Here is a 15,835-nt window from a genome sequence, read left to right on the forward strand (position 1 = left end):
TGACAGAGGGCATCCTTGCCTGGTACCATTTAGGATGGGAAAAGAATTGGAAAGTGTACCATTAATTTTAATCTTGGCAGTGGGGTTAGTATAAAGGGCTAAAAATTTTTGGATGAAACTGTCTGGGAAGCCAAATTTCTGAAGAGTAACTTTTAAAAAGGTCCAGTCTAGTCTGTCAAAAGCTTTTTCAGCGTCAGTCGAAAGTAAAATAAAGGGAATGTCATGTATAGTTGCATATTGCATTAAGTGCAAGATTTTTACAGTGTTGTCTTTAGCTTCTCTCTGCGGCACGAAGCCCACCTGGTCTGGATGGATCAATGAAGGGAGTACTTTATTAATTCTGGTGGATAGAATTTTAGCATATAGCTTAATATCTATATTCAGGAGAGATATTGGTCGGTAGTTTGAAGCAATAGTCGGGTCTTTACCTGGTTTCGGTATGAGTGTAACTACTGCCTCAAGCATAGAGGAGGGTAGGCCATGAGATTCATCTATATAATTAAAAACTGAAAGTAGATGTGGGATCAAAAGATGTTTGAATTTTTTGTAATAACCGCTAGTGAGGCCATCCGGCCCAGGGCTTTTCCCCTGTTTTAATGAGTTTATAGCATTAGTGATTTCTTCAGCTGTTATTGCCGAGTTAAAGGGGCTAAGATCTTCTGTTGGCAGTTTAGGTAGTGTAACAGTATCTAAATATTTGCAACAGTCAGTAAAATGTGTCTTAGTATTCCTGTGTGGCGTCAAATTATATAACATAGTGTAGTAATCTCTGAAGATTTCTGTCATCCTCTTAGTCTCCACTGTTAACCTACCAGAAGGGTCTTGTAACGTAGGAATGTAGTGGGCTGATTGTTTAGTTTTAAGTGCTCTCGCTAAGAGTTTCCCAGGCCTGTTTCCCTCTAGAAAAAATTTCTGTTGCAATTTTAGTGATTGTTTCTGGGCAGCTAATTCTAGAAATTTTCGAAGTTTCTGCTTAGCCTGATCTCTTGTTAATTTTAGGGAGTCATCACATAGATTGTTCTTATATAAATTCTCTGCATTTTGATAAGAAGCAGTAAGGTCTGCTTGTTGTGATCTATTAATTTTATTTTGCAAAGCTTTAATTTTTATCATTTCACCCCTAATGACACACTTATGAGCCTCCCAAAGTGAGAATGGGTTTATGCTTGGGGTGCTGTTGTGCTCAAAGTAGTCCACTATCGACTTCTCTACTTGTTGTAATAGTGGTAGTTCATTAAGTATAGTGTCGTCAAATCGCCATTGAAATGGTTTAAAAGGGAGTGAGGACCAGTGTAACCGACACACAACTGCCGAGTGGTCAGACCAGCTGGTCGGAGTGAGGTCAGATGAGGTCACTGAGGAAATGGTGTTATGGTCTGTGAATATGTAGTCTATACGGGAGTGAGTGTTCTGTGGTGCTGAGTAATAGGTAAATTTCTTTTTATTCGGGTGCTGGATTCGCCAGATGTCATGGATTCCCAGTAGTGTCAGGTCTTCTCTAATGGACCTAAGTGACTTTTTTGACACTAGTGATTGTGCAGTAGAACTATCCAACATTGGGTTCAGCGGGGTGTTTAAATCGCAGCCTACAATGAGGGATCCTTTGTGAAAGGCTAAAATGTTATTAGTTATCTTGCGAAAGAAGGGAGCTTGGTGCGTGTTAGAGGCATAAATATTGACCAGTGTAATTGGTTTCCCTTGAAGTAATCCCCTCAGGGCTAGATATCTCCCCTCACTGTCCCCCTCTGTTTGTTGGACGTGGAACTGTAATGAGTTATGAAGTAGAACACTGACTCCTGAGATTTTTTTGGATGGGTGACTGCTGTGATAGTGTCTGGTGTATGTGGACGTGAAAAATCCTGGTTCTTGTCCTGCTATGTAGTGTGTCTCCTGTAAGAATAAGATGTCTGCTTGTCTATGTTTAATGTCAGTGAATGCTATGCGTCTTTTGTGAGGTATGTTAAACCCTCTTACATTTTGTGTCATACATACAATTGTTGTTTTGTCAGCCATTACCTGTTTAATGGGTCAATATCTGTCTGAATGCTAGATCTATCCATGAGGCTGTAAGAGCCATTTAAGAATATTGTGGAAGGTGCATACACTTGGAGTTGGTTAATTATGGGTAGGTAGAGTGTAAGCAAAAATATCAATGTAAACAGTGTTGAATCAAACTGAAACCGTGTAAACAATAACCAAAACAATAACATGAGTAAAAACAAAAACAATAACAAAAACAAATAACAAATGGTTTGACATAACATGTCACAATTCAGGGGGAAATTAGTTTGCCCCTAATAAAGAAAAATCTTATAAGTACATTTATGAACAATTACAAGGACATTGTGTCGCTTATCGACTATTAATATAGGACTATGTCAAATCTTTATGTATACATGTTCAGTCTCTTTACTTGAGAGTCCAGCAGATAAAAGTATGCCAATGTTCATAGTGAAAAGAAGGAAAAGGTAATGTAACATATAGATAAAATGGATTTATCTCACCCATTCAGATCCTGTCAGCGTCATCCTGGATTGTCCACAGGTGCAAGATCTTGGGATTTCTTCGGTCTTTTAATTTTGTGCTGCTGCCATTGTGCTTTGGGAGGTCTCGCTGGTTTGAGTGACACTTCTGATTCTTCATCTTCTCTTGATATTGTTGGTTGAGGGGGGTCTATCCCCAGTGCCACACATAATTCTGGTATATCGTCCAAAGATTTACAGGACAACTTATTGCCACCATGGGAGATGTTAATAGAACACAGAAAGCCCCATCGGTATGGTATTCCTTTGGCTCTGAGCAGCGTTGTTAAATGTTGGTATTCTTTTCGCCTTTGCAGAGTACGAGGGGCCAGATCCGCGAATATTTGCAGGTGGCAGTTCTGGAAATTGATATCCTTAATTCGTCTGGCAGCTTTCATGATGTCTTCTTTGGCTTGGAAATGTGTCATCTTGAGAATTACATCTCTTGGGGGTGCTTGATCTGGAGGCTTTGGTCTTAGAGCCCTGTGAGCCCTATCCATTGATAGATCTGTAGTAGAAGTGGGGCCCAGTAGAAAAGAGAAAAGGCCTTTAAGGAATTCAGGAATGGTGTTGGGCAAAGTTGTTTCTGGAATCCCTCTAACACGAAGATTTTGCCGTCGTTCTCTATTCTCTAAATCTTCTAGTTTGTCTTGCAGTTGTGAGAGCATTGAGTCGTGTATATTAGCTGTAGCTTGCAAATTGGAGAGTTCATGACTCATAAACTCGTTATCTTCTTCTAGGGCTTCTACCCTGTTACCAATTTCTGACATATCTTTTCGTAGATTGGCTAATTCCTCTTTTATACAATCTCTAACCTTGACAACTATGTTATCCAGATCGTGTTTAGTTGGTATAGTTGCCAGGAAGGATTTAGTTATTTGCACAGAGTCTTCCATATCACTGTCCTCACTGTCTGAGGGTGACATCTCAGGTCTCCGTGGTGTGGCTTGTTCAGATAGGATAGACTGTGAGGTTTCTGCAGGTCTAAAGAAAGAGCTCACCGAGTGTTTTGTTGCAGCAGGTTTTTTTGTATCTCTGCCCGGTTTAACTATCTTTTTTGGTGACATTTTCATGCAGTATTATAACCTAATTCCTTTCCTTTAGTTTGTTATCACTTTCATTCATTAAGAATTAGACCAGGATAGAGGATCAGTTCTTATAATGATACTTGGAGAGTAGGTTAGAAAGCTCCCTCAACAATTGTGAGCTGTGATGGTATTAAATGAGGCAGTATGCAAGCATGGCCAGTATTGCGCTCCCTTTCAGTACTTAGGCTGTTACTATGTGCTGTATAGTGAATTTAGTCAAACAGCCAGGCCATCTGTGGTTGCTGTAAATAAAGGATGTCAAAACCTTTCTTGTTCCCATACCATACTTTCTTTTTCAGATCCCAGTCTCTGTTGTGAAATGTGTCTACGATCTGCTGCCTGTTGTGTCACAGTTCATATGAGACTAGTCATTGACAAATACATATCAATAGCGAATATATTCAAATAGTTTAGTTTAATGCCTGTGGTGATGGGATTATTTATACTCTTATGCAGCATGTCACGTCTCAGGGCTATGGAGATGGCGGTTATGATAAGGTACCGTATCTATAGTGTCTCACCTGACCCGCATTCTACAATCAGGGATTACCTGTGTGCCATAGTCTTCTCCGGAATCCTCTGCTTCACTGTGCTAATTGAGATGGAGATCCGGAGGATTCCGGTGTTACATTTCAACCCCAGGCTCCAAAAATGGCGGCCGCGATTTAGGCCTCAAACCTTAGTGGCATCAAAGATTTGGCTGAGGCAGTTTGGTCACCACCCTTCAGGTCTCCATCTGTTCCGGAGGTGAATTGAAAGTATTGCTCCTCCAATCTGTGCTCAAGTGCCCCTGTAATAGCTATCTTGGGCAATTTTGGTCGGAGCTCACATTAAAGTGCGGCCATCAGTCACGCCAGCTGGCTCCGCCCCCCACCAAGTGTATTTTTAATGTGTTATATTTTTAGCCTGATGAAACAGCTCTGTGATAGCTGAGAAACGCGTTGCATGTTAATAAAGATTTTACTTTTATAAACTTGCTTTCCTTATTGGAGAAATTTTCTGTGGATTTCTTCTGGGTTTTTTTTAAAACTGGCAACTAGAGAGATATCCTGCTTCTGCTTGGAGGTATCAGTCTACTGGGCGACTGTTAGGTCCCAGTCTGCTGTGAGTGCACCTGCAGGTGCTTTGGATCCTGTAAGTGATATTGCTTACCTAACTTTTGTCCTGTTATAAACGTTACTGGGCTATGTTTTGTATATTTTGTGTTTATCTAGGAATCTTGCCCTAACTCTCATCAAGGACCCTGATTAACTGCCTGATCTTGCCAGTGAGCTGGACCACTGTGAGGCTCCAGTCTGCACCACTAGCACCAAAAGGTGCGCTCCTTTTGTGAGTATCCATTTTTATCTGTTTTGAGTGAAGTTTCTGCTTGTGGCTGTACTAGGCCATGTTTGGCGCCTCTGTTTTTTCTCTTTTTCCAGTTACCACCTCCCCAGGAAGACCATCCTATGACTGAGAGCTGCCACGTTGTTTTTGGAATTACCTGTTTCTGGGACACTTTTTTATCACTACCCATATTGGACTTTTGTTTGGTATATTTTATTATTTTTTCTGGTGTTTTTTATTGTTACTGTTTGTTGGCTTAGGAGGCACCCCCTAAGGGTGTAGGTGCACAGTGGTGTGCACCACACCCTACTTTTCACAGGGTTTATCAGCAGAGTGGGTTTGGTCTGATTAGTTTTGTTGTGTGTCAGCCATGTCTTCTCTATTAGGTTCAAAAGAGGTATCTTTAGCTGTGAGGTATTGCTTCAGAGTTTTACCCGTTTTTGGTGTGTTTGTTTTGTTTTGCCTTTTACAAGGCATTACCCGGGAACTTATGGTGTGTGTGCCAAACAGTAATTGCCTTTATGGTGTTCCCCTTTATTAAGATTTAGGGAAGTTGTTCAATGTTATAATGTGAAGTGCAGGGATCTTTATACCCCCAGTGCATTGTCCCTCTTGTATGTTCAGGCAATGTTGCCTCTATACTAGGATGTTAAATGCAGGCAGTCTGGAATGCCCTAGGAGAGACCACAGATTTGTGGCAGTGTATATAGGTCCTATAAGTAAACGCCCTGCTGCATAAGAAGCATTGCGGCAAACTGTGTAAAGTGTTCAGTGTTGGCCCAGATAGAAGGATCGCCAATTTCAATGTCCTCCCCAGCTTCCCTGGAAGTCTACCGAGGGCTCCCCCGGGTATAATAGTGGTTCACAATGTGGGTTTACCTCCTCCCCAATGCTGCGTGTACGTAATGGCTACCCGTCTCGCGGGCCCGTCAGTGAGTTGCTGTGAGGGACGAGGGACATGCAAGAGAGCCCCTTGTATGTCCAAGTACATTCTACAGAAGGTATAGTAGTGGGATTGGCAGCCGATTGCACAGTACCTCTTGCTTCTGACGACCGGCGTCTCTGTTCTTGTGCGTGGCGCGATCGCTGCAGTGTCTCTGTTCTTGTGCGTGGTGCGATCGCTGCAGCTAGGCCTCAGTATTTGCAGCTGTGCGTTCAGAGCTTGGGTCGTTAAAAGTTTTGTTACCGCGTCCCATGTAGTTGACACCGGGTCTCTCCCTGTCACTTAAGAGAGATTTTTGAGGGGAAAAGGGGTTGCACGTCAGGTATATTGGAGCCCTCTTAGAACACGGCCATCTTCTAGCGTGGCCAGACTCCGCCCCCGTCCATTGTAATTTTTAAATAAAATGTGTAGATGAAGTGAGTGTGTAGATGAAGTGAAAGGCTGAAGTGGAGTGGTTAAATGAATGAATGAATGAATGAATGATAGTGATTTATTATAAACAGTTATACAATTAAAAACAGTAGTGGATATAAAATCATGGAACCATGAGTGGCATACAAATAGATACAATTAGCATTCCATAAAAACAACAAGAATAAAAACTGACATAAGTAAAAGAAACAAAAAAAATGAAAATTAAAAAGAAATGTTATATGGTTCAGTGCTGGGTGACACAAAAAATAGAAAAAAAGGGGGGAAAAAAAGAAAGAAATATTTCCAAAATGTTGGTGTGAACTTCTAGTGGATCCTATTAGTGGAATTCCATCTGCTGGTTGAAAAATCTTGAATACTCCTGTGAAAAACAAAAAATACAATAGTGCAGAACAGATTGAACACCTAGTTAGGGTATGGAAAATGTGCTTACCAGTAATATGTTGATGCATTTCGGCCTGTTGACAGGCCCTTCTCAAGACTCGATACTCAATTTTTTATTTTTATTTTCATTTTTTTTTGCTCATCCTTTTTATTGCTTTTTATCACATTTTTCCACCTTTTTACTATTCTATATCACATTTGGACGTTTTATAAAATTTTATTGTATTAGGAGATTTGGACACACATATCATATGTGCACAGGGATTTTACAATTATCTGCACAGACACCTTTTCCCTTGTAAGGATTATTGGACACACCATTTGGGACACCTATACGTGTACTGTCTTATATTGAGACTTTTTACTTTTAAATAGTGAGACTCCACCGCTATAGATAGGCCATTTCTCTTTGTCTCTACTATTACTTATGCCAGTTTTTATTTTTATTCTTGTTGTTTTTATAGAATGCTAATTGTATCTATTTGTATGCCACTCATGGATCCATGATTTTTTATCCCCTACTGTTTTTAATTGTATAACTGTTTATAATAAATCACTATCATTCATTCAACCACTCCACCCCAGCCTTTAACTTAGGCGCTCACTTCATCTACACATATTACTACAATCCAATAGGAGACCCACTGAAGAGAGCTGTAGGTGTACCCATTGGCGCTAGGTCTACTACAACCAGAATACATAATTTTTAAATAAAGTAGTGTGGTGACATCATCACATCATTGTGCATGACTTCACCGCACGTAACGGAAAGCCCCGGCAATGTCTGTCACTATACAGGCCCGATCACCGGGGTGGGAGTCGATGGGAGTCTCCAGATTGCTTTTAAGGTAGGTGAGTGCTAGCGACGGCTCTGAGCCATCGTTAGCACTAAAATAGGAGGAAATATTATCATGTATATGTATATTCTAAATATACTCATGTCTGGTATTAAAATACACATGATCAAAAAGAGTAACAATGGCACTACTTAGGATCAAAAAATGTTCCCCTTTATATGATCATTTATAATAATGGTTTATTAGGGAAAACATGTTTCCTATATTACATTATTAAGATCTATGGTACAACAGAGACTAAGCATAAAATACAAACATAGATAATTCAGTTAACATGTCAAAGTATTTAATGATGCCCGGAAAATCCTTATTGATCATCTCGCTTTTCAGCTTCTCATTGGCGGCTGTAATGATGAACAGAGACACTGACCAATCAGAATGTATAACTCTCGTTTGCGATTACCCAAGACATGTATCCGATATTTGATTCAAGCTCAGTCAAAACAAGTAGTTTGCAAACACGCATCTGAGTTTACAGTTTACATACATATTTTTCTCATTTTACAGTGAGATTTTTCGTTTACAGATAATCTGGAATGACATGTATATTGTCTACCAATCACAACGAATTGTGAAGATTGACAGCTACATGATCCAATGACAAGTGTGACGGATATCTCCACCAATGAGAACTAACTTAGCAGTTATAGTATTATATTGCATATGATGGAATATTAGGCAATATATTACATACAATCTAGAAAGCTATTACACACAGAGTTATTGAAAACGAGTAAAGATATAATTTGAATCAATCTTAATTATATATGTAATGAATAACGTAGAACCAGCCAATTGCAATGCGCGATAAGGATTGACCCACTTTTACATCCAATCATCACTTCCATAATATGTCAGGCCTACAAATTCTGCCAATCGCAAACACATTATTGAGACTGCCCTTTGAAACAGCCACTGCGGTGAAACATGTCAGTGGCATCCCCCTCTCCCTTTCCTGATATAGAACCAGTTGTTGTTTCATATTACCTCAACCACCTATATAATTCACAGACTTTGGTTCTAGTGGATATCAGATTAGTGGTTACTACAACCCCCTAAATCGTCTACCTATTATGTACCATTGAGACCCTAGAGGGTTTCCATTTATAATAGGGCTAATGTATTTATATAGCCCAGCTTTAGTAGGCATGTGCTAATTTTAACGTTATATGTATACCCTTAGTTTTTTAACCAATTAAGTAAAAGTTAAGTTTTATATATTTTTTCATTCTTTGCTATAATCTAATATTTTTCTAAAACGTTCTTGAGTGCTATATTTGTACTCTTCTATCAGTCTTCTACTGATTTGTTTTTTTAAATTAAAATACACATGCTCAATTAAGCCAGAAAGTCACATACATGTTGTCCAGAAAGTTTATTAATACTAGAAAACATGAGTATATTTAAGTATAGACATTTAATAAAAATATATACTAAGAAATAGAATGTTTTCTATATGAAATGAAAATGCATTCCAGTTTACTAGTCGTCCCCCTGGTGTTTTATGTGAGAATTGCAACCTAAAGGTATTTTAGATTATCAAGGAATTTAAAAAAGCCATGTACATTCTCAAAGGGTGAGGGACAAGCTTCGATTAAGGGAGTAACCAATCTTGTTGGAATGATTAGAAGTGGAGTGGCTTATCACTGATAAAAGCTGCTACACTAGCTGTGAGAAGGGATTTATACAGACTCAAACAGATTCATAGAAACAAAACCTCTTGGAGATCTTTTTGGCTACAGACTCGGTTGGTTGGCACACACTCACTGGGCTAAAACAGATACACACGTTGCGCTAGTTTCTCTGACTCCATTTTGTTGGAACCCTTTCTTTGGACAAAAAAGATAACTTTGAGGCGTCTACCCTGGCAAATAGTGGAATATTGTTTCATGTATGACCAACAGAATATTGGAAAAAGCTGAACTCTCATATGGGTATTTTGTAATGTATGGTGATTTTTGTAATTTAATATTTTAAAGCAAAGGTATTTATTGTTGCTGTAGTTTAATTGATGCTGGTGACTTAAAATGGTATTTTGTATTTTAAACTTATGTGTAGTTTAGAAATAATTATATTGGTGATAAAAAAAAAATATTGCTGGAAAAGATTTTGGATACTATATTTATAAGTCAGTCTTATTTATTGTGAAATCTCTTAAGAACTGCACATAAATTGGTTATTGTGTTGATAATATACAGACTTCTCTAGTTGTTGTTTAAGCATTGTAAGTTAGTGATCCATATTTTGGCATTGGACTTGTGTTTGCTAATTACAAATTGCCTTGTAAGTTTAATAGTAAGGTGTGATTTTAATAAGTGATTCATTTTGAGTAAGGTTAATTTATATAAATATTTATTTTATAGCTTGCTTGGTATAGAAAATTGTAACAGCAAAGACATATATAATTGATTCAAAATCTATTTTCTACATACATATAATCATTGTGTTTTAATAAGGATTGACTGATCAGAACTTTGGAAATATTGTTACGTAAATATATAATACGTTAGAAGTTACCACTGGATTAGAGTATAATTGATATTGTAACCTAGGTTATATCTAACACTAAACATGTGAAAAGTGTCTTCCCTTGTGAATCCTTTCATGTTTTCTCAGAGTACTGTTTTCTGTAAAACTTTTTCCACACCCTGTACATGTGAAAGGTTTTTCACCTGTGTGAATCCTTTCATGAGTTTTCAGTTTACTCTTTTCTATAAAACTTTTTCCACACTCTGTACATGTGAAAGGTTTTTCTCCTGTGTGAATCCTTTCATGTTTTTTCAGACTACTCATTTGTGTAAATTTTTTTCCACACTCTGCACATGTGAAAGGTTTTTCTCCTGTGTGAATCCTTTCATGTTTTTTCAGAGTACTTATATGTGTAAATGTTTTTCCACACTCTGCACATGTGAAAGGTTTTTCTCCTGTGTGAATCCTTTCATGCTTTTTCAGACTACTCTTTTCTGTAAAACTGTTTCCACACTCTGTACATGTGAAAGGCTTTTCTCCTGTGTGAATCCTTTCATGAGTGTTCAGATTCCTCTTTTCTGTAAAACCTTCTCCACACTCTGTACATGTGAAAGGCTTTTTTCCTGTGTGAAAACTTTCATGAGTTTTCAGAGTACTCTTTTCTCTAAAACTTTTTCCACACTCTGTACATGTGAAAGGCTTTTCTCCTGTGTGAATCCTTTCATGACTTTTCAGATTACTCTTTTCTGTAAAACTTTTTCCACACTCATCACATGTGAAAGGCTTTTCTTTTGTGTGGATCTTTTTATGTTTTCTAAGATGCTTATTTTGTGTGAAGCATTTCCCACACTCTGCACATATGAAAGGTCTTTCTCCTGTGTGAATCCTTTCATGAGTTTTCAGTTTTCCCTTTTGTTTAAAACATTTTCCACATTGAGTACAGGTAAATGGTTTCTCCCCTGTGTAAATATGTTTGTGTGCTCGCAAAGTTGACTCGTCAGCAAACATTTTCCCACATTCTGTACATATAAAATGTTTTTCTCCTGTGTGAATTATTTTGTGAACAAAGAGACTGGAACTTTGGGTAAACTGTACTCCCCACCCTGTACAAGTGAATGGTTTCTCCCCTGTGTGGGTCCTTTTATGAGCTATAAGTTTTGTCATTTGTATAAAACATTTGCCACACTCAGTACATATGTGGGGTTTATTCTCTGGGATAATCATTTCACTAGATAAGACATAAAGGTTGTCCTCTTGTTTGATGACTAAATTACTCTCTGTACATAATGATTGCTGCCCAGTTCCTGCCAATTCACCATCGCCTTTAAATATCTGCTGTGATATCCCCAATGTTTGTGAATAGTCATTAGTGTCTAAAAATGTTGGAGCCTGTGGAATCATTCTGATGCTTCCTGTAGTGAAGGATGGATATGAACTATTCACGTGTTTATCTACATAAAAAGAAATGGAATAAAGAAAAATAAGAATGTTTATTCTTTATAATATAATCCATCTTAATAAAAAATCATATTCTTTTATACTCAAAAAATATCTTAAATTGTGTTTATTTTTAAATGTATTTACCTGTAAATCACAAACTAAAAAAGGACGACAAAGAATGTAAACATTTCTACATCATTGTAAACTAAATTACTGATGAAAACAAGTTATAGGGCCCCATTAAACAAGGTGCGTGTGGATAATGTTTTCAGTCAGGGAACAAGTACATCTGTATTCTGGGCAAGAGAGGTAGAATCCACCATCCTCATTTAACATTGCACAAGTAACTGCACATACAGCTCTGCCCAGTTGGGTGAGAACATGACGTCTTAATCATCACAGACTAATAATCAGTGTGAGATGTTTTAAGAGGGTAAGAAGCAGTGACCTTATGATTATCTTTAGCTTTTGGCTATGGATGTTCTATTTATATAAACAGCCAAAAACGTTATTAGTTTAATAATACTCACTGTAAATTTAAGCACATAAATCAGTGGTGGTTCTGGGGTGGAGAACAGTGGGGAATTAGTGGGTGTTCCACACATGGGAACAAGGTAGTCATAAGTGCAGTTATGGGTGTTCCATGAGTGAGGTCAGGGCAGGGGAAGATGAAGTTGCAGGTGTTCTGAGTAATGAACCAGGTCAGGGGGTGAGGGTAGGCAGTTGTTGGACATGATCTGTCTAAAAGGACAGAGGGGGGGGGGAAGTATTTTTTTACCCTCTTCCTCAGCCCAATGGGGGTTGCTCCTTCTTTATAACGTTGCTGACACAAATGTATTTAAAGATGCAGATATAAATATAATAGTTTATATTTGTTTAATGAATTATCTATTCTATTTTCTCAGTAATTAAAGTCAGCATAATATCTATTTTACTCACCTAACACATATGAGTTCATGCTGATAACAGGCTCCAATGTCTGTGCTCAGGAAGAAGGTTCCCCCTTATTCACTCCAGTTACATCAATACCTGATATCTCTTGGTGCTCTGGTCGTGTCTGTAAAAAGTATATTAAATGGTTTAGACAGATAATAAATAATGGTTCTGATTAACTGTACGCATGGTATAATTAAAGGCACACACAACAATTCATGTGATACAGATCAGCTGTTTAGGTTTTTACATATGTGATGTAGATTCACCACAAGCATTTAGTATACAGTAGTTAGCTCTGTGAGTTTTATAATTTCCCCTTAAATATGAATCTTTCCAGATCAATACAACATAATGGTAGAATTTTTTTTAAGGGTGGCCATATCACAGATTTACAAATATATTATAATCTTTGTTTTCTATCATTTATATGAAACAATACTTTCTCCTGAAATAAATGTTAAATACCATTTGTTTGAATATAAGTTAAATTGCATACTGCAATATTGGTATTGTACTTCCTACTAATTCTCACTGTCAAACATTTTGTCATGATCTCCACGCCGAGTCCTTTAACTTCTCTTGGTCAATACTGAGTTATGTTAAATCACACTGCAAGGTTGTATGTGTGTGTGAGAGATAGACACTAAAATGTTCATTTCAATTGTTATTTTGAATAGAGTTAAGAAAAGGAAGAATTTGTGTTTACATAGAGTGATAATATAATGAGATATTAGGGTCGATTTATGATGGCCCAAATGGGACCAAATCTCCCTGTTTTCACTCGAGCATTCAGGCTCACCAGAAACAGGATTTAAGAAGCAGCAGTCTTAAGACCACTGCTCCTTAACTGGTCCGCCTGCTCTGAGGCTGCGGACATCAATCCACCCGATCCTATACAATCGGGCTAATTGACACCCCCTGCTAGTGGCTGATTGGTCGCAAATCTGCAGGGGGCGGCATTGCACAAGAACTGCTTGTGCAATGATAAATGCTTAGAGCGTATGCTGTTAGCATTTATCAATATCTGTCGGACATGATCCGCAGAGTGATGATAAATCGGCCCCATGTTCTTTTGGCAGATTCAGTCCATTTAAAAGGATCAAAAAATATATAATTACAACACCACAGATGCATAATAAAAATACAATGCAATAAAACGTACTATGATTTTTAAAAGAGCAATAGATTGTTTCTGATAAATGTAGTTCTGCCCCTGTACCATGTGATAGCTATCAGCCAATAACAGACTCATATTTTTATATAATGTGAACTCCTGCATATGCTAAGTAGGGGCTGGTGCCTCAGGTCATTTAAAAGGCTGTGTAATGGTGATAGGCTTCCCTGAACAAGAAGGTCTTTAGGGAGCGTTTAAAGGAGGAGAGGTTGGGGGAAAGTCCGACAGCTCGAGGAAGTGCGTTCCAGAGGGTTGGTTCCGCACGAGAGAAGTCCTGTAGTCTAGCATGAGAGGAGGTGATGGTAGAAGAGGCAAGGAGTAGATCGTTGTTGGATCTTAGGGGACGGGGTATATTTGTTGATGAGTGAGGACAGGTATGGGGGGGCTGCATTGGTAAGGGCTTTGTAGGTCAGAATGAGAATTTTGAATTTAATTCTGCTGTGAATGTGGAGCCAGTGAAGGGACTTAGAGGGGTGTGGCAGATACAAAGCGGCGGGAGAGGTGGATTAGCTTAGCAGAGGCATTTAGGATGGATTGAAGGGGGGAGAGGGGGGAGAGGCGGGAGAGAGGAAGGCCAGTTAGTAGGTTGTTACAGTAGTCAAGATGGGAAATTACTAGGGATTGGATTAGCTGTTTAGTAGTTTCAGCACTCAGAAAAGGACGAATTTTGGAGATATTTCGTAGGTGGTTGCGACAGGATGAAGAGAGCGATTGGATGTGGGGTATGAAGCACAGATTGGAGTTGAGTGTAAATACTAGGCAGCAGACTTGGGGTGATGGGGAGATAGTGGTGTCACCGACAGTGATAGTAAAGTTAGAAACTGGAGTAGAATTAGTTGGGGGGATTAGAAGAAGCTCAGTCTTGGACATGTTGATTTTTAGGTGGTGAGAGGCCATCCAGGAAGAAATGCCAGATAAGCAGTTGCTGATGTGGGAAAGGACTGCTAAAACTAAACCTAAAGGTGAAATTTCCTATACACTTTATACTATTTTATACACTGGTAAAACAATCATTAGAAACACATTAAAGGGACAGCAAAGTCACAATTAACCTTTTATGATTTGATTTTAAACATCTTTCTAATTTCCTTCTATTATCAAATCTGCTTTATTCCCTTGGGGACCTTTGTGGCAAAGCATATAATTCACTATGGTGCGCTAGCTGCTGATTAGTGGCACATACAAGCCTCTTGTCATTGTCTCACCTGACGTGCTCAGATAGTTCCCAGCAGTGCATTGCTGCTGCTTCAATAAAGGATATCTAGAGAATGAAGCAGATATAATAGAAGTCAATTGGAAAGTTGTTTAAATCTATAATTAAAAACATGTGGGGTTTCTTGTTATTTTAAGGGAAACCCAAATTTACAGGACACTGTCCCTTTAAGTCTTATCATGTGACATAAACAGCAGCAAGCTGAAGGTGCAGAATACACTTACTAAGGTTTTTTCTAACAACAAGAATCAGTCACAGATCAGTGGGATAAACGTTCTGATGATAAACAGGTGCAGCTAATAGAAATAAGAAATGTATTATAAAATAACCTCATTAGAAATAACATAATATGCAGATCACAAGATATTTATGATTAGATCAGTATATGTGATGAGACTGATACAACAGGGCCATAAGATGAGTGATATTACTGGAGCAAATAGCAGCTTCAGACTAATATTAAATAAAAATGGTTTATCTGGGCTCTACAGTTAATTATAAACCTTTAGGGAAATACTGGATTCTAATTGGCTGATACTTAAAAATCTTGGATAACAGGAATCAAGCTTTAAAATATGGTTTGGTTCTGCTACAAACATTCATTTTACAAAATGCTATAAATCATTATGAATTAAATTGGGCTTTTTAAATGAAAGAACTTAACGTAAAATTAATTAACACATCATGAAAAAATATCAAAAACAAATTAAATAAGTACAGTTGAGTTTTTTTATATAAACTCAGTTTCTTATATGATGTGAAATATTTTATCTTTATCATAACAAAATAAAGAACAATTTTTTCTTATCATTATATAAAACACAACAGTGTGAGGCTGTTAATAAAGATTTATGTCAGGTTTTGCATAAGCTCTGTAACTATGAAGTCTCTCTGGTTCCTCCTGTGATATCACTGAGTGCTACACAGATATTTATACTAATGTGGGAGTGTCACCTTTCTCTGTATGACTCACATGAATACAACTTGTCAGTTGGGAGACAATGAGAGGGTCACACCTGGACTTTTGTTCTCATATAGATGTCTATTGTCC

General features: G+C 38.0%; 1 protein-coding gene across 8 annotated transcripts in view; it reads right to left on the bottom strand.

Annotated features, from left to right (window-relative positions):
• Positions 1-8,912: 8,912 nt before the first annotated feature.
• Positions 8,913-15,835, bottom strand: part of LOC128660007 (gastrula zinc finger protein XlCGF26.1-like) — a 95,078-nt gene continuing 88,155 nt past the window's right edge. For 6 of the 8 annotated variants that reach the window (XM_053713601.1, XM_053713603.1, XM_053713602.1 and 3 more), the window contains exons 2-3: positions 12,401-12,518; positions 8,913-11,472 (exon numbers count right to left, since the gene is read on the bottom strand). In XM_053713601.1, the coding sequence (XP_053569576.1) occupies positions 10,118-11,472; positions 12,401-12,419 (1,374 nt within the window). In that variant the 5' untranslated portion in view covers positions 12,420-12,518 and the 3' untranslated portion in view covers positions 8,913-10,117. Of the gene's footprint in view, positions 11,473-12,400; positions 12,519-14,776; positions 14,833-15,008; positions 15,406-15,835 lie in introns of those variants that run through there. The other 2 variants (XM_053713600.1, XM_053713607.1) reach the window with 2 other exon arrangements.

Source organism: Bombina bombina, chromosome 5, assembly GCF_027579735.1.
Source record: "Bombina bombina isolate aBomBom1 chromosome 5, aBomBom1.pri, whole genome shotgun sequence".
NCBI classification, from domain to species: Eukaryota; Metazoa; Chordata; class Amphibia; order Anura; family Bombinatoridae; genus Bombina; species Bombina bombina.